Raw genomic sequence first — 20,696 nt, 5'->3', positions numbered from 1 at the left:
CCCATGTGCTCAGTGTAACAAGTGTGGTTCAGCACACCAGTTTAGTTGTGTGGAACCCGGAAGACTGGCTGAGTGGACTAAGGCAGGGTTTTGACAAGCAGGATAACCGGGTTCACATCCACCTTCTCACAAGAATAGCAGTGATGAAGGCCCACTTTATAAATGTTACCTCTGCTATAACTTCCATAGCCCTAAACATTTTGATTGTAACATGATTTATAATCTCGCAAAGTTGCCTGGAAACTGTAGCCTATAATTAGTGCCAAAGTCTACCTTAGGAAAAGCATACATCGCAGTGTCTTCTTTACAATCATAATGAAAATATTGACAGAACATTCCATATTTACAATCATTCAATATTTATGCTATAAATCATATGTAATTTAAAAGCATTGGATTGTATGAGAGACGTTTATTTTAGTGTTTTTGTGCTGCCTTTTACATGCACTGAAACACCAGAAAGGGTTTTCACAACACTCTCTAAAAAACACAATGACTCAGATTGAAGAGCCATTTTGGGTGTTTCAGAGTACTTCCATTCTGTTTTGAAGTACATTCATTGTATCATAACACCAGATGTCGGTTTAGATGCACTACTTTTCATGGTTTTACGACACAACGATGGTGTTTTGAGTCTTTCTATTTCAACAGTGTGGGGGATGATAGACTGTGAACACTGTTGTACAATACTGAGGTTACGGCCATGGGAATCAGAGGACAGAATCACTTTCCCTCGCAGATCTATTACCGCCATTATAACACCATTATACTCTACAGCACAATAGAGCAATGTCTGCAGTGCACTACAAAGCCAATATATTGCCTATGTGAGATATCAGTTACAATTCATTCTCTTCACTGCTAGTCTGCAGCTTTAGTGAGTCTTTAGTCAATCAGAACAAACCATTGGCAAGCTCAAATGTAAAATGGATGGGTGGATCCAAAGATAGATATCCACTCTATGAGACCAAACACCTGCTACCAAACATCTCTTTTTCACACACACACACACACACACCACACACACACACACACACACACACACACACACACACACACACACACACACACAGTAATGATTAGCGGTGGTGTTGACGGCCATTGGTCCAGGCTGTTCACTGTGACAGCTGACATGTTGGTGAGTTCAGGCCCTACTGAGTGACACTGAAGCTAATCAGAGGTGTCTACTTAATTAGACAGAGGAATCACACACACACACACACACACACACACACACACACACACACAGAGCAGATGTCCTCGGCCTCACACACTCCCTAGCTTCTCTGGCCATGAGAGAATTGGATTGGTCTTTGAACTGTGGGGGAGACACTTTCTAAATTCCACATCGACCCTTAGCCTCATCCCAGCCCTCTACCCTCTAAGCACTCACTCCCTTCCAACACCCCCCCAGCCCACTACCCTAAGAACTCCCCCCAACCCTCTAAGAACCCCCCCAGCCCTAAACACATGGCCCCCAAGCCGGATCTGGCCGGTGATACATTTCTATTTCTATCCAGTCTGCACAATGATTTGTGTTGTCAATTCAGCTCGGCCCGCTTCCATGCCCACCGCACGCGTTGCGCTGCACTACAAGTCACAGCAAGCACTGCCAACGTACTGCACGCCAAATGGCAGTGCATCGCCACACACACACACACACACACCCCTCCTCCCAGACCCACACACACAAGAGCCAGTCAGTGCGCTGTATCATATCATCACTAATAGCACTGGCCGAATCTTCTACCGAACCGAAAGTTAAAACGTGTTGTAGGCTAAATGTCCGTGCCAAGTTTCGGTTCCAACGGGTCATTGCTGTTGCCTACAGAAAATGTCATATTGGTAGTCAAAAAGTTATAAGATCAAGGATTATTCACATGCGAGCATAAGTTACTACTAAAGGAGAATAGGGCACACAAGCGACTGCCAGTATAAATAAGTCAACAGTTGAGTCATCTACTTTATGAAATTACAACCTGATGCGCTCACTTTGCTGAATTCAGCGTCAATTGCGCAGTTCGTGTCCGGTTTACAGCGCGCAGCAGAGGGAAAGTGTTCAGACACATGCCAGTCGTAACAAGGCTACTAAAATGTTGCAGTCTGCCTTCAGTTTTTAAAGCTTGACAATGAATAACCCAAAAACTAAACCTGCAACAAGACACAATACAAATGGGAAACATGTAGGCCTATTACAGCAACATTTAAGCAATAGCCTAGGCTGGCTCCTCAACTACTATACATGTTGAGTGGCCCACGTAGTAATGCTGCACTCAACTGCACCCGTGATCCATGCAGTGCGACAACGTAAAAAAACAGGTTTTACATTTAAAAGTTACTGTACGTTTTTTTTTTCATTCAACTTTTTGATTAGGGTTGAAGCATATTATGCACATCTGCAAGCCAGTGGCGGTTCTAGACCATTTCAACTGGGGGGGCCAAGCTGGGGCCAGTTGTACTGTTAGAGGGGCCAGTTACATTAGACGTTATTGTTGTCATATTGTTTTTTTCACTGCATTGCAGGCATTAGCAGGCAAAAGACCATGTTCATAATCATCATCGTTGCCACTGTCTAATAACGTCATACTCCACATTTAGGGGGGCCACAAGGGGGTCCAAAATTGTTGTCACAAGCATAGCAGCAAAGGCTGGACAAATGATTTCTCTCTATTAATATGTTACAATGCTATATACAGCATCCTATATACATCAGTGGACATTATAAAGGGACATATTTGTCCAAACAAAACAACAGCCAGTTTGGGCCAGTTGTATGCACCTTGTTTGTAAAAACAAACATAATAAGCTATATCTGGCCCGTAAATTCATTCTTTTTTTCAATATGGCCTGTGCGCTGACAGTTTGACATCCCTGCTCTAAGCACCCCCCCACCCCTCTACCCTCTAAGCACTCCATCCCCCCAACCCTCTACCCCCTCTACCCTCTAACCACCCCCTCCACCCATCTACCCTCTAAGCACACTCTACCCTCTAAGCACACCCTCCCCCCAACCCTCTACCCCCTCTAGCCTCTAACCACCCCCTCCACCCATCTACCCTCTAAGCACACCCTCCTCCCAACCCTCTACCCTCTAAGCACACCCTCCTCCCAACCCTCTATCCTCTAAGCACACCCTCCTCCCAACCCTCTATCCTCTAAGAACACCCTCCTCCCACCCCTCTACCCTCTAAGCACACCCTCCTCCCACCCCTCTACCCTCTAAGCACACCCTCCTCCCAACCCTCTACCCTCTAAGCACACCCTCCTCCCACCCCTCTACCCTCTAAGCACACCCTCCTCCCACCCCTCTACCCTCTAAGCACACCCTCCTCCCAACCCTCTACCCTCTAAGCACACCCTCCACCCAACCCTCTACCCTCTAAGCACACCCTCCTCCCAACCCTCTACCCTCTAAGAACACCCTCCTCCCAACCCTCTACCCTCTAAGAACACCCTCCTCCCAACCCTCTACCCTCTAAGCACACCCTCCACCCAACCCTCTACCCTCTAAGCACACCCTCCACCCAACCCTCTACCCTCTAAGCACACCCTCCCTCCCAACCCTCTACCCTCTAAGCACACCCTCCACCCAACCCTCTACCCTCTAAGCACACCCTCCACCCAACCCTCTACCCTCTAAGCACACCCTCCTCCCAACCCTCTACCCTCTAAGCACACCCTCCACCCACCCCTCTACCCTCTAAGAACACCCTCCTCCCACCCCTCTACCCTCTAAGCACACCCTCCTCCCACCCCTCTACCCTCTAAGCACACCCTCCTCCCACCCCTCTACCACAGCTAGAACAATGAGACAGATATTTCACCGTATGTATAAATGTGAAGCATCCGCTTGGCATTTCCACTCACTACCATATATGGCAGTGAGAGGAAGGCCAGTGGCCGGCAGTGGGAGAAGATGGAAGGAGATGTCCGACATTCTGCAAATGTTCTCATCGATAAAACATTTGATCTCAATACAGTTTTCTGCTCCCAAAACTAGAATATGCTATGAACAGAGTGGACTAAGTTTTGTAGACTTGTTTAGCGTTGTTTAGAAGGAGTGCCAAGGCGAATTCAGTTATTGCACATGTGCACTTCACAAAGTAGGCGTTCTCTAACGGAAATATACACGTGTGTTAGAACGGGCCAATAGGATCTCGCTAGCTCGTGTTTGGCTCTGCCCACCTCCTTGCTTATTTTGCCCACTATGACTCATTTGTTCCCATTGGAAACGACAGGCTGTGGTCTATCTTGGTTTACTTATCCAAATCTTTGCCTCTACCATCTAAGAACTCCCCCCCCCCAACACTCTACACTCTAAGAACTCCTGTGGATCTGAAACTATGAGAAGGTGTAAGCGAGCCAAGTACTACACTGCTTAAATCTATCTGATTCTTCAAAATCTACAGATATCATATCTTAATTTGATCACTCTGTTGTTGCTAAGAATCTTCCTGCGCAGCAGAAAATTCTAATGAGCCAAGTGATTTACATAAATTCATTGAAAACCTGCAGTTCTCTTTCTCTCTCGCTCAAATGCTGAAGCACCAAGTAGAATACATGTCCTGCTACTGTAGGTTCTACTACTGCGACATTCAAATGTATTTTTTTAAAATCTGAAATGCAGCCATACACATCAACAACTGTCCTTTCATATAACTTAATAACACAAGATAGATATTGATCTCCATTACGACATACAAGTGTATCCGAAATGCAGCCTCATGCTACAACTAAAATATAGCCTAGTGTTGCCTATCAAAACAAATTTCCCATTTTATATGATCAATTTTATGAGAATATTAAAATCCTCCTGCTGCAGGATTATTTTACTCCTGTGACAAAACTGGTCAAATTAAGATCCTACAACATAACACATCTATAGGGGTATTGATCTACTTGGAATTCTGCTAGGGTGTTGAAGTTGATGTGTGTTAAAACATATTATTATTATTATTATTATTATTAATGTTACTAATGTACTCCCTCTCTCTTTTACTTTTACTCTTTCACTCCCTCTGCCATGCTCTTTCTCTCCCTCTGTCAAGCTTGATCTCTTGTTCTGTCTCCCCCTCTCTCTCCTGCCGTCATGCTCCCTCTCTCTCTCTCTCTCCCTGTCACGCTTGATCTCTTGTTCTGTCTCCCCCTCTCTCTCCCTCCATCATGCTCCCTCTCTCTCTCTCCCTCTGTCACACTTGATCTCTTGTTCTGTCTCCCCCTCTCTCTCCCTCCATCATGCTCCCTCTCTCTCTCTCCCTCTGTCACACTTGATCTCTTGTTCTGTCTCCCCCTCTCTCTCCCTCCATCATGCTCCCTCTCTCTCTCCCTCTGTCACACTTGATCTCTTGTTCTGTCTCCCCCTCTCTCTCCATCCTTTTCTCGTTCCATCTTCCAGCGGTGTTCCTGATCTGCTGGCTGCCGTTCTTCGTGACCCACATCCTGAACACCCACTGCAGGACGTGTCGTATTCCCCCGGAGCTCTACAGCGCCTTCACCTGGCTGGGCTACGTCAACAGTGCCCTCAACCCCGTCATATACACCACCTTCAACATCGAATTCAGACGCGCCTTCATCAAGATCCTCAGCTGTTGAGAACACCATGGTCCACCATGACCGGGTCATAGCCATGCTCCTGACCTGTACTGGACTGGACCTTGGGCCCGGCATACCTGAGTATGGATAAGATACATGAGCCATGGCCTCAGCCTGAGTACCAATTATCAGGGCAATGACTGTCCTTTATCGAGATCATTGTCAGGCCAGGGTTCTGAGCTGTACTGGACCTCAGGCCAGCCACACCTGAGCATGGATACATGAGCCATGACCGTCCATCTTCAGGGTCAATGACTCGTCTTCATTGAAACCATCTCCTGCCGAGAGGATAGGTCCATAATGACCATGTCTGACCATTCTCTTCCACTGGACCTCTCAGCACACTGGACCTCCCAGCACACTGGACCTCCCAGCACACTGGTCCTCTCAGCACACTGGTCCTCTCAGCACACTGGTCCTCTCAGCACACTGGTCCTCTCAGCACTCTGGACCTCTCAGCACTCTGGACCTCTCAGCACACTGGTCCTCCCAGCACACTGGTCCTCCCAGCACACTGGTCCTCCCAGCACACTGGACCTCCCAGCACACTGGTCCTCTCAGAACACTGGACCTCTCAGCACACTGGACCTCTCAACACACGGGAGCACATCTGAGCAAGGACTCTCTGGCTGCCTCCTGACGGTACCTCAGGCCCAGCACACCTGAGCTGAACTACAAGTACTACATCTGGCTTGGCTTCCAGTTGGCTGGGAAAGGACCTCCTTCACCTGTGTTATACTGCACACAGGGGGCAGGAGACATGAAGGGAGGGGATGGGAGCGAAATTCAAACCATAAAAATGACGCTACAATACTGATGATTCAGAGATGGAAAAAATACTTTTTAAATTTGGACAAATGATGAAAAGGAAATAAAAATAAGTGTTCTGCACATCTATATGGCACAGGAGCTGGACACAATGTACAGCCATCAAAAAGAACCTGAATGTCCTCTTACGGTTTGTTCTTGCCTAATGCGATCTTTGTTTCAAGAAACAAGGGATTATACTCTGTCCTGGGTTTGGTGTTTTAGACATTTGTTGGATCAAATATAACGCTAGTTTAACTTCTATGGGCTAGGTGGGACGCTAGCCCATAGACGCTAGTCCCACCTGCGCTAGTCCCACCTGCGGGACACAGCCAGTGAAATATCAGGGCGGCAAATTCAAAAACAACAAAATGTCATAATTCAACTTTCAAACATACAACTATTTTACACCATTTTAAATATACACTTCTACTTGATGTAACCACATTGTCCGATTTCAAAAAGGCTTTACAGCGAAAGCAAAACATTAGATTATGTTAGGAGAGAACATAGACAAAAATAATCACACAGCCATTTTCCAAGCAAGGACATGTGTCAATAAAACCCAAAACACAGCTAAATGAAGAACTAACCTTTGACGATCTTCATCAGATGACACTCCTAGGACATTATGTTACACAATACATGTATGTTTTGTTCGATAAAGTTCATATTTATATCCAAAAACAGCATTTTACTTTGGCGCGTGATGTTCAGAAAATGTATTCCCACCAAAATGCCCGGTGAATGTGCACATCAATTTACAGAAATACTCATCATAAACGTTGACAAAATATATAACAATTATTTAAAGAATTATAGATGGACTACCCCTGGATGCAACCGCTGTGTCAGATTTTAAAATAGCTTTACGGAGAAAGCACATTTTTCAATATTCTGAGTACATAGCTCAGCCATCACGGTGAGCTATTCAGACACCCGCCAAGTTCGGGGCAACCTAAACTCAGAATTAGTATTAGAAATATTCTCTTACCTTTGCTGATCTTCGTCAGAATGCACTCCCAGGACTGCTACTTCCACAAGAAATGTTGTTTTTGTTCGAAATAATCCATATTTATGTACAAATACCTCCGTTTTGTTCGTGCGTACAGATCACTTATCCAAAGGCATAACGCGCGAGCGCGGAACGAGAGACGAAAAGTCAAAATGTTCCATTACCGTACTTAGAAGCATGTCAAACGCTGTTTAAAATCAATCTTTGTGGTATTTTTTACGTAAAATTGCGATAATATTCCAACCGGAAAATAGCATATTCATTCAAGAAGAAAAAGAAGGAACAGCGTGCTCTCGTGACCGCACATATCCAATCCCTTTGTTCCCAGGCAGACCACTCAGTAACTGAGCTCCTATTATCTGCCCAGTGACAGGAAAATGCTCAAACCACTTTCTGAAGGTTTTAGACAGCCAATGGAAGCCTTAGGAAGTGCAACGTCCCCCACAGACACTGTAGCTTCGATAGAGAATCAAAAGAAGAACTACAATTCTCAGACTTTCCACTTCCTGCTTGGAATTTTCTCAGGTTTTTGCCTGCCATATGAGTTCTGTTATACTCAGACACCATTCAAACAGTTTTAGAAACTTCAGAGTGTTTTCTATCCAAATCTACTAATTATATGCATATTCTAGTTTCTGGGCCAGAGTAGTAACCTGTTTAAATTGGGTACGTTTTTCATCTGGCCGTGAAAATACTGCCCCCTAGCCCAGACAGGTTAACTGGTGACATATGAAGAAAGACCTTCACTAATACTCAGCTACACAGATCAGACCAGAGTCACAATCCTCCGTTTGATGATGCTGGAACAGTGTAATGACCAATCATCTATACTGGCCACCAGAGGCCACTTATGCCGACGTCATGTGTCAATCAACACCACAGGGTTTTGCCTCAGTGGATATGAGTCTACAACTCCTAACGCAATCACAGATACAGCATGCCTCCCAAATGGCCCCCTCTTCCCTTTATAGTGCAGTACTTTTGACCAGACTTAGGGTGCCATTTGAGACACAGACCCTGTTCTATTTCTTACACACTACTCCAGTTGATGACTCACAGCTATTACTGTAGCAAGGGTCATGACTTCACTGTCATTTGTTCAAATGGTCACTGAGGTTATTGGGCCATTATATATTCAGAGCAGCAGTATTTACTGTTACTAGTGACATCGTCCACCCCTCTTCCAACAGTCACCCGCCCCTGCATGCTTGTCAGCGTTATCAGGCTGTTTTATATTTCAGTCGCTTAAAGGCTCCGTCCATCTGAATCACTATGAACACATTTTATATCTGTGGATGTGGGAGATGTTTGGATTGCTGTTGGAGTCGTTTAAATCGATGTGAACACTTATGGATCACAGAGGATGCATTTTGAAATGGTGCCACTGTAAAAGAAATTGACAAGACTTCAGAATAGAGGTGTCAAACTCATTTTGCCCTGGGGGCCGCATTCAGTCTTCAACGAGGTCCGGAGGGCTATATTTGGTTATTTGGTTATATTTCCTTGCCCTCAAAATTGGCAAAACATAGTCCTCTATCCATCGTTTAAACTTAGTCCTCTATCCATGCTCCCTAACTGTCTAGCTTTCATTTCAGTGATTAATAGCGACCTGGAAAGTTCCTTTAATTGTGGCGTCCTTAGGGGGCGGGGCTTTGTGGTGCCAGCGAATCGGACACGGGTGTGAATGGCGAAGTGGGCGGGGCTGTAACGGATAGGAAAAGCTTCTCTGTGTTGTGGTAAATAAAAGCTAAATGAAGCACTTCTCATGGGCTGCTTGTCATCTGTACACACACACACACACACACACACACACACACACACACACACACACACACACACACACACACACACACACACCACACACACAGAGATGTTTGGATCGCTGAAAAGATTTGGCATGGGCCCTCAAATCCTCAAAAAATTCTACAGCTACATCATTGAGAGCATCTTGACTGGCTACATCACCTCTTAGTATGGCAACTGCTTGGCATCTGACCACAACAGAGGGTAGTGCGTACGGCCCAGTACATCACTTGGGCCGAGCTCCCTGCCATCCAGAACCTCTATACCAGGCAGTGTCAGAGGAAGGCCCTAAAAATGGTCAAAGACTCAGTCAGACTGTTCTCTCTGCTACCGCACGGCAAGCGGTACCGATGCACCAAGTCTGGAACAAACAGGACCCTGAACAGCTTCTACCCCCAAGCCATAAGACTGCTAAATAGTTAGTCTGGGTAGCTATTTGGTTAACTATTTAACTATCTGCATTAACCCTTTTTGCACTAACTCTTTTTGACTCATCACATACTCTACTGCTAGTGTTAACTATCTGTCACTTTATTCCTAGTTATATGTACATATCTACCTCAATGACCTCGTATCCCTGCACATCCACTCAGAGCCAAGTTATTGTTACTCATTGTGTATTTATTATTACGTGTTATTACTTTTCTATTATTTCTCTCTGTATTGTTGGGAAGTAAGCATTTCACTGTTAGTCTACAACTGTTGTTTATGAATTATGTGAAGAATAAAATTAGATTTGATGTGTGTGTGGAGAGAGATCATGAGCGGTATGTCTAGTAGGGAGAGGCAGATTGGGATCTGGGGCAGTATCACAGCTGTACCCCAGCTGAGCCCTGCGAGAACCACAGAAACATGTAGAGATATAGAAAAAAATGAGAAGATGGATGGAGGGCTGAAGATACAAAAGGAGAGGAAATATGAACAGAGCTAAATATTTTTACAAAGAGAAAGACAAAGACAAAAGGAAGGAGAGAGAAAGAAAGAAAGAGAACGAGAGAGAGAGGCTAGCAGGGGATAGATGGAGAGTGGAGCCAGTCAGTCAGGTGTGTCTCAGTGGAAAGAACACCAGTGACACTCGCTCCACTTAGAGAGATCTGCACCTGTTCCCCTACCACAACCCACACATCACCTCACACCTCAGACTAATTGTGTACGTCTGTGTGTTTGTGCGTGCATGTGTGCGTCCGAGAGAGAGAGAGAGGGAGAGAGAGAGCATAAAGCATATTGATGTAATAGAGAGGATGAGACCATATGTGTTTGTGTGTATACATATGCATATTGATATTTGCATATGGATATCTGCATATTGATATCTGCATGTTATCTGTATACTGATATCTGCATATTGATATCTACCTCTGCATGGTGAACAGAATGGCGTCGGAGGGGATGGCTGCCGTTTTACAGGCTCCTAACCAAGTGTGCTATTTTCTGTGTTTTTTCGCATAGGTAACTTCTTTTGTACATAATGTTGCTACTACCTAATCTTATGACTGAAAAGAGGTTCTGGATATCAGAACATCGACTACTCATCTCAAACTGGACAAAGGTGTTTTATTTAATGAGTCTGACGCAAAGGATATACTGTTTCTCCCGGACCAGGCCCAAATTGCCGACATTCCCATGAAGAAAAGACGGAGATACGGGGGGGGGGGGGGGGGGCAGATCTAGGTGCCTTGTGAGAATTTGTAGGCGAGTGGGTAACCCGCGTCTGCCATCCGTTCTATCGGGCAACGTGCAATCACTGGAGAATAAACTGGATGAGCTCCGTTCGAGACTATCCTACCAACGGGACATTAGAAACTGTAATATCTTGTGTTTCACTGATAATATACAGTTGACTGGGTTTTCCATGCATCAGCAGGACAGAACAGCTACGTCCGATAAGATGAAGGGTGGTGGTGTGTGTCTATTTGTCAATAACAGCTGGTGTGCGATTGTCACAGTATCTAACGAAGGTGGCGCCCCTCCTCGGTCGGGCGGCGCTCGGCGGTCGTCGTCGCCGGCCTATTAGCTGCCACCGATCGTTGTTTCTGTGTCTTTTGGTTTTGTCTGTCTGTCTATCTCGCACCTGTTTTGTGTTTGTCATTAGTGGGGGGTTATTTAGTGTGTATTTTCAGTTGGGGTTCTCGTGCGGGATTGTTTATTGTCCACTCAGGACAGTTGTGTTTATAAATTGTTAGTATAGATTATTATTGCCGGGCTGCGCCCCGTGCGCTTTTCGTTTCCAGTGCGCGTATTTTGGGAAGGTGTTTTTCCCCTGGCAGACTTCGCCACGCGCCTGGTGCCCTACGGCTATTGCGTGTAAATCATATTATTAAAACACCGTTGCTCCGGCCCTCTGTCTCCTGCTCCTGATTCCACCTCTCCACTGGTCCTAGACAGTCGTGACAGCGATGTCTAATATTAAAGAATTCTCGAGGTATTACTCGCCTGAGGTAGAGTACCTCATGATAAGCTGTAGACTACACTATCTCCCAAGAGTTTTCATCTATATTTTTTGTAGCTGTCTATTTATCACCACAAACCGATGCTGACACCAAGAAAACACTCAACAAGCTGTATAAGGCCATAAGTAAACAAGAAAATGCTCATCCAGAAGCGGCGCTCCTAGTGACCAGGGACTTTAATGCAGGCAAACTTAAATCCGTTTCTACCAGCATGTCACATGTGCAACCAGAGGAAAACAAATTCTAGACCACCTTTACTCCACACACAGAGACGCATACAAAGCTCTCCCTCGCCCTCCATTTGACCAATCTGACCATAATTATATCCTCCTGATTCCTGCTTACAAGCAAAAAGTAAAGCAGGAAGTACCAGTGACTCATCTCAATACGGAAATGATCAGATGACGCGGATGCTATGCTACAGGACTGTTTTGCTAGCACAGACTGGAATATGTTCCGGGATTCATCCAATGGTATTGAGGAATACACCACATCAGTCAAAGGCTTCATCAATAAATACATCGACGACGTCGTCACCACAGTGACCATACGTGCATATCCCAACCACACATCTGCCACGCTGATCCTCAACATGGGGGCCACTCAGGGGTGCAGGATTAGTTCCCTCCTGTACTCTCTGTTCACCCACATCTGCGTGGCCAAGCATGACTCCAACATCATCATTAAGCTTGCTGATGACACAACTGATCACAATGATAAGACAGCCTATAGGGAGGAGGTCAGAGACCTGGCCGTGTGGTGCCAGGACAACAACCTCTCCCTCAACGTGAGCAAGACAAAGGAGCTGATCGTGGACTACAGGAAAAGGAGGGCTGAACATGGCCCCCATTCACAACAACAGGGCTGTAGTGGAGCGGGTCAAGAATCTAAAGTTCCTTGGTGTCCACATCACCAACAAACTATCACAGTCCAAACACACCAAGATAGTCATGAAGAGGGCACGACAATGCCTTTTCCCCCTCGGGAGACTGAAAAGATTTGGCATGGGTCCCCAGATCCACAAAAAGTTCCTACTGCTGCACCATTGAGAGCATCCTGACTGGTTGCATCACCGCCTGGTATGGCAACTACTCAATTTGTAAGTCGCTCTGGATAAGAGCGTCTGCTAAATGACGTAAATGTAAATGTACTTGGCACCCGACTGTAAGGCGCTACAGAGGGTAGTGCGTACGGCCCAGTACATCACTGGGGCCAAGCTTCCTACCATCCAGGACCTTTATACTAGGCGGTGTCAGAGGAAGGCCCAAAAAATTGTCAAAAACTCCAGTCACCCTAGTCATAGACTGTTCTCTCTGCTACTGCATGGAAAGCAGTACCGGAGCACCAAGTCTAGGTCCAAAAGGCTCCTTAACAGCTCCTACCCCAAAGCCATAAGACTGCTGAACAAATAATCAAATGGCCACCCAGACTATTTGCAGTGACCCCCCCTAACTTGCACCCCGCACATTGACTCAGTACTGGAATCCCCTGTATATAGCCTCGTTATTGTTCTTTTATTGTGTCACTTTTTTTCTACTTTTGTTTATTTGGTAACTCAATTTTATTATTTAACTCAATTTTCTTAAAACTGGATTGTAAACATTTCACAGTACAGTAAGGTCTACAGCTGATGTATTCAGCACGTGTGACAAATCAAATTTGATTTTGATATCTGCATGTTGATATCTGAATATTGATATCTACATTCTGCAACATGTGCTGCCATAATGTGTGGAAAATATGGTGCGTCTGCTAGAAATTGTGTGTGTGTGTGTGTGTGTGTGTGTGTGTGTGTGTGTGTGTGTGTGTGTGTGTGTTTCTCTCTACATTTCTACTAACTGAGTGTTTCTGCTGACTGAGTGTTTCTACTTACTGAGTGTTTCTACTGACTGAGTGTTTCTACTTACTGTTTCTACTTACTGTGTTTCTACTTACTGTTTCTACTGACTGAGTGTTTCTACTTACTGTTTCTACTTACTAAGTGTTTCTACTGACTGAGTGTTTCTACTGACTGAGTGTTTCTACTGACTGAGTGTTTCTACTTACTGTTTCTACTTACTAAGTGTTTCTACTGACTGAGTGTTTCTACTGACTGAGTGTTTCTACTGACTGAGTGTTTCTACTTACTGTTTCTACTTACTAAGTGTTTCTACTGACTGAGTGTTTCTACTGACTGAGTGTTTCTACTTACTGAGTGTTTCTACTTACTGTTTCTACTTACTGAGTGTTTCTACTGACTGAGTGTTTCTACTTACTGAGTGTATCTACTGACTGAGTGTTTCTACTTACTGAGTGTTTCTACTGACTGAGTGTTTGTTCAGACTCCTGGGTGGTCTGATGTTCTCCTGTAGTTCTAACTTTACTGTGTGAAGTGTCTCATGTTCCACGCTGTGTAGACTGAGGCTAAAGCTATCTAGACTGGGCCAGCTATGTAGACACTCACACACACCCCTTCCCCTCCGCCTCTCTCTCTCTCCTTCCCATTCCACCTCTCTCTTTCCCTTTCCTCTTCTGTTTCCCTCCCTCTGCTCTCGCTTCTCTTCTTTCTTCTTCACATGCTCTCTATCATCCAACAAAAACTCAGAGCCTTGACAAACTGTGTGTGTGTGTGTGTGTGTGTGTGTGTGTGTGTGTGTGTGTGTGTGTGTGTGTGTGTGTGTGTGTGTGTGTGTGTGTGGTGTTAGCATCCAACCTTGGGCAAATAAATAGAGCTGAAGGACAGTTATGGCACCTCTAATGGTGATAAAAGGAATGCAGGTGTGGGATAACTTTTATTCCTTTGCATTTCACTGTGTCCCTCTCTCCACCCACTAGCACTCACTGTTTCCTCCCACCACTGTCACAGAGCAGTCACACATGCAGTCACACACACACCCATACTCTGTGTTCTTCATACATACACACACAGACACATTCTCACAAAAACAGTCACACAGTTAACGTAAATTGTGTCTGCATATAAAGTATGTGCAGATTTCTGGCATAATGGTGTGAGATGAGGATTACGGTCCCAGAGATTTCCTCTTTAATGATTGTAACAGTTGTGAATAGAAACAGAGCAGTGGACTGGGAACCATTGCATGCCTATATACGGCTTTGAATATAGTAAATGTTCTTCTAAGTTCTCTCACACAGCTATATTTACAGTAACAGTAACTACTCAGCTCCACATATACATTCAGTGTACATAGTCACTGCACTCTACAAAGTAGAACTTGGTGGAACTTCAATAAAAAAGCAGAACTTAAAAAAAAATTACAACAAATCAGTATGCTGGAGCTGCTCCATGTTCGTAACCATGGCATGGTAACCATAGCGCAGTTGCCGTGGCGCTGTGCTGTGATCATGGTGCTGTTGTGCAGCAGTAGTGTAGCCGTGACTAGACTAGGGTTATCTACAGTGGCAGTCAGTGCTATCCTGCTGGGAGCCCTCTAGCTATGTACATCAAGACATGCTCTATCACTGTGGAATGCCTATACACCCTCTTCGCCCATTAACCCATGAAATGCATTCCCCCTCCTCCATCTCTCCCCCCCTCCATCTCCCTTTAGTGTAGTTTACTGTATTTATACTACTGTATTTATACTAATATCGCTTTTCAACATTAAAAGTTCATATCACTAGAGGATGTCTTTAAAGATCCAATGCAGACGCTTTTCTCTCAATATCAAATCATTTCTGGGTAACAATTAAGTAACTTACTGTGATTATTTTTTACCATTTTAATTGAAAACAAACAAAAATAGCTTCTTAGCTGAGGGCAATTTCTTAAGCAATAATTTTACTAGGACTGTCTGGGAGTGGTCTGAGTGAGGAGGGGAAAATGGAAAATTAGCTGTTAATTGCAGAAAGGTTTGGAACTATCTTTCTTATTGGTCTATTAACTAATTTGTTGCATGGTGATGTCACCAGGCAGGCCCAAACTCCATCCCATCAAAACAGGCTGAAATTTCAGGTAGTTTTTTCAAACAGCTCTAACACTAAAAGGGCATTATCATACTTTTCACAATTTCACAGTATTATTCAAACCAGTATTATTCCAAAACACAGGAAAATCACATTTGACTGCACTGGGCCTTTAAAGTAGCTAACCAGCCATACAGTACTGTTTCATGCTGCTGTATATCCACCTCTAGTAGAGATTAGAGGACCCAGAGAATTACAGCAGAATAGAACCTTGTGATTATCATCTGTAGGCCCAGGTCACAGCCAGGAAGCTGCCTGCCACTGCACACTCAACGTCAGGAGGAACAGAGGGAGAGAGAGGGGGAGTTAATGGAGTGATTGATTAAGAAAAATCCAACAATTTATCCCAAAATGTGTGAGAGAAAGGTAAGGGCAAATCAGCCTTCCCACTGGGTACAAACTGGTTGAATCAACGTTTCAATGTAATATGTCAACGTATAGTGATGTGGAATCTTCATGGAAATTGCATTGGATTTTTAAAAAGTACAAAAACTGTTGTTTTGAGGGGGAAATTTCAACCACAGGATTATATCATCAATGTAAACAAATTTCAACATAGACAACCCCTATATGAAATAGGTTGAATTTGTACCTTTGAAACAACGTCAAATCTTCAACGTTATATCCACTATCAGAAAAAAACTATAAACTGGGCAGCACCTCCTACTGGAGAGTTGATCCATCTACAGCTATTCTCCCATCCAGGTTTTTAACCAAGCCCAGCCCTGTTTAGCTTTGATATTTGTCACTGACTACAACCAACGTGTTATCATGAGAATGATTATTGAGAGATCTCTTAATAATGAAATATATTCACTGTTGCTATAAATTCATTCCAAATGGTAGGTTTAATAGAGTAAATGAAATATCATCAATGATACTATGGCCTATATAGCATTTTCAAAGTCATTGTCATGACTGTCCTGTGAGGATCCGATTGGGACATATTAGCTTGGCAACAGATGACAGTAACCAGACCTCTCTCACCCACAGAAAAGGGGAGGAGGGAGCTGGTTGGGGTTAACAGCTCACACCCTGTCGTAAATTAAAGGAGAGGAGATCCAGAGAGATCTCCCTCCAAAATCCACAAAGGAATGTGCTTTGTCTACAAAGACAGTCTTCCCACCGAAACTCTAACACGTCCTAAAGTGAATACTGGAACAATATTTCTAACATAAGACCGTGGGAATGGTCAGAGATGATCTATAGAAAATGAATGTCATATTGGTTTTATTTTGTGATGTCATTAAAAAGTTTATAAAGGAAATACTGTAACTTGGAAAGTATATCCCATTTATCTGTCAAGTTTCCATCCTTAATGTTGTACAGGAAAAATGATGCAAGTATGTTTGTTAAGATAGGGATGTGATTTTAGGAGCCATAAGAGAATTTGTCTTCTATGAACTGTGCACAGTAAGTAGCCACACCCCAAGTGAGGTCAGAGAGCGTGTCAGCCTGACGGAACCGCCCTTTTCGAGAGAGTGCATATAAGTATTGGTAAATAAATTCACATTAGACCAGAAAAAGATGAAGCGGTAGCTAAATGTTTGAAATGGTTGGAACGTTGAACCTCAACACGAGGTGAAGAAAATAAACTCACCTCCCAGACCAGAGAGGCGTGTAGAGCTGCAGCTCGCGTCCAGAGTTGTGAACCCTGAATACCAACACGATTTGCAGAAGAAAACTCCCCTCTCAGACAATCCCTGGTAGTCAAATATCTAGAAAAGCAAATTTAAGTGGTACCACTGTACTATTCTTCTCAAATCATTCTAGTACTCTACTCTCATCACCCAACGGGAACCGTAGACTTGGCTGGCTAACCTATCTTCCAAGGAGCATCTTCCAGAGTGAACAACAGAAGAAGACGGGAAAGGGGAGACCCCTTTCGGACAATCAGAGCCATACAAGCGTGCCACTGAAAGGCCAACAATCTTCCTAAGGAGAGCTGGTTCCGACAGAGATAAACGGCGAACAAAGGCATTCACACATAAATACATTTATGATTTCTTACTTCAAACGGGCGGCAGTTCATGTGCAAAGTATATGATTACTGTGAGAATAGTTTCTAAAATGTATCAACGATAAGTGTCTCTCTTTCTTTTTTCTCTCTCTCTCCATGTCATTGCGTAAAAAGCCACCATATTGTGTCAGTCCACTAGGGACTTTTTTGTCATGTAATAAGTGTGTATGTTTATTCTGTGATATTATTTAGTTAGCTAGTAAATAAATAATTAAACAAATTTGTGTAGTACTGAATCAAAAGTAAGGCTGGGGTTTTTGCAGATCCAAGAAGGTTACGACTGTTCAGAATGATAAGAGGTTATAATTAATATGTTGACTGTTTTATGGATGTGATAGGTAAAGACCTTTAGGGTTGTTGTGTGGGGTTGTTAATTATGACAGAGGTGTGGTATATTGAGTGTTTGTGTATATGTGTGTGGAGTGCATGTGTACAATGCTTTCAGAAAGTATTCACACCCCTTGACTTTTTCCACATTTTGTTGTGTTACAGCCTGAATTTAAAATTGATTTAATTTGTGTTTTACGAATTTAAAATGGGTTAATTAATTAAAACTGAAAAGCTGTCTTGAGTCAATAAGCATTCAACCCCTTTGTTATGGCAAGCCTAAATAAGTTTAGGAGTAAAGATGTGCTTAAATTGCATATGGACAAACTCTGTGTGCAATAATAGTGTTTAACATGATTTTTGAATGACTACCCATCTCTGTTCCCCCACACATACCATTATCTGTAAGGTACCTCAGCCAAGCAGTGAATTTAAAACACAGATTCAACCACAAAGACCAGGGAGGTTTTCTAAATGGTTTGCAAAGAAGGGCACCTATTGATAGATGGATAAAAAAGAAGCAGACATTTAATATCCCTTTAAACATGGTGAAGTTATTAATAACACTTTAGATGGTGTATCAATACACCCAGTCACTACAAAAATATTTTAATATCTGATCAATTAGTCTTCCATTAATGAATTATTCTTTAACTTATGTCAGTCTCATTTCAAACGTCGTAGAATTCTTGGTTATCTGCACGAACCCAGCCTAAACTTTGAATCATCCATACACCAATTGGCTTAATCATTTATTTACTAACTAACTAAATAATCACAGAAATGCATATCAAACAAACAGTAGATATTGGTGACTAACAATGATAGGGAATATCTCCAAGTGGCTAAACCGATATGATGGCTTGGTATACAAAGAAAAGGGGTGTAGACCAATAAAGGAGCGGAAAAGACTAAATGCATCACTACACACAGTTGATAATTATATTAATTGAAATGCTAATCCTTTGCACATGAACGCTCACTCATTCGGGAATAATTGCAATCAATATACACTGCTCAAAAAAATAAAGGGAACACTTAAACAACACAATGTAACTCCAAGTCAATCACACTTCTGTGAAATCAAACTGTCCACTTAGGAAGCAACACTGATTGACAATACATTTCACATGCTGTTGTGCAAATGGAATAGACAACAGGTGGAAATTATAGGCAATTAGCAAGACACCCCCAATAAAGGAGTGGTTCTGCAGGTGGGGACCACAGACCACTTTTCAGTTCCAATGCTTCCTGGCTGATGTTTTGGTCACTTTTGAATGCTGGCGGTGCTTTCACTCTAGTGGTAGCATGAGACGGAGTCTACAACCCAGACAAGTGGCTCAGGTAGTGCAGCTCATCCAGGATGGCACATCAATGCGAGCTGTGGCAAGAAGGTTTGCTGTGTCTGTCAGCGTAGTGTCCAGAGCATGGAGGCGCTACCAGGAGACAGGCCAGTACATCAGGAGACGTGGAGGAGGCCGTAGGAGGGCAACAACCCAGCAGCACGACCGCTACCTCCGGCCTTTGTGCAAGGAGGAGCAGGAGAAGCACTGCCAGAGCCCTGCAAAATGACCTCCAGCAGGCCACAAATGTGCATGTGTCTGCTCAAACGGTCAGAAACAGACTCCATGAGGGTGGTATGAGGGCCCGACGTCCACAGGTGGGGGTTGTGCTTACAGGCCAACACCGTGCAGGACGTTTGGCATTTGCCAGAGAACCCCAAGATTGGCAAATTCGCCACTGGCGCCCTGTGCTCTTTACAGATGAAAGCAGGTTCACACTGAGCACGTGACAGACGTGACAGAGTCTGGAGACGCCGTGGAGAACGTTCTGCTGCCTGCAACATCCTCCAGCATGACTGGTTTGGCGGTGGGTCAGTGATGGTGTGGGGTGGCATTTCTTTGGGGGGCCGCACAGCCCTCCATGTACTTGCCAGAGGTAGCCTGACTGCCATTAGGTACTGAGATGAGATCCTCAGACCCCTTGTGACACCATATGCTGGTGCGGTTGGCCCTGGGTTCCTCCTAATGCAAGACAATGCTAGACCTCATGTGGCTGGAGTGTGTCAGCAGTTCCTGCAAGAGGAAGGCATTGATGCTATGGACTGGCCCGCCCGTTCCCCAGACCTGAATCCAATTGAGCACATCTGGGACATCATGTCTCGCTCCATCCACCAACGCCATGTTGCACCACAGACTGTCCAGGAGTTGGCGGATGGTTTAGTCCAGGTCTGGGAGGAGATCCCTCAGGAGACCATCCGCCACCTCATCAGGAGCATGCCCAGGCGTTGTAGGGAGGTCATACAGGCACGTGGAGGCCACACACACTACTGAGCCTCATTTTGACTTGTTTTAAGGACATTACATCAAAGTTGGATCAGCCTGTAGTGTGGTTTTCCACTTTAATTTTGAGTGTGACTCCAAATCCAGACCTCCATGGGTTGATAAATTGGATTTCCATTGATTATTTTTGTGTGATTTTGTTGTCAGCACATTCAACTATGTAAAGAAAAAAGTATTTAATAAGATTATTTCTTTCATTCAGATCTAGGATGTGTTGTTTAAGTGTTCCCTTTATTTTTTTGAGCAGTATATTTCCGCCCATATGTCGTTATGATCTTCTCTGTTGGAATCGTCGGTCCGTAGACAGTTCATCAGAGAGTCTCTGGTTACTTCTGGTGGTTGCTCTATCGGCGGCTCCTGATAGTATCTGTTGT

General features: G+C 44.1%; 1 protein-coding gene across 1 annotated transcript in view; it reads left to right on the top strand.

Annotated features, from left to right (window-relative positions):
* LOC106590468 (D(3) dopamine receptor) overlaps positions 1-9,177 on the top strand; it is a 59,022-nt gene extending 49,845 nt beyond the window's left edge. Inside the window, exon 8 of the mRNA XM_082970766.1 lies at positions 5,396-9,177. Coding sequence (XP_082826892.1) covers positions 5,396-5,592 — 197 coding nt within the window. The 3' untranslated portion in view covers positions 5,593-9,177. The remainder of the gene's footprint in view (positions 1-5,395) is intronic.
* Positions 9,178-20,696: the final 11,519 nt, after the last annotated feature.

The sequence above is a fragment of the Salmo salar genome, chromosome 29, assembly GCF_965601325.2.
Source record: "Salmo salar chromosome 29, fSalSal1, whole genome shotgun sequence".
Classification (NCBI taxonomy): Eukaryota; Metazoa; Chordata; class Actinopteri; order Salmoniformes; family Salmonidae; genus Salmo; species Salmo salar.
The sequence above is the reverse complement of the archived record's forward strand: the minus strand, read 5'-3'. Positions and strand labels throughout refer to the sequence as shown.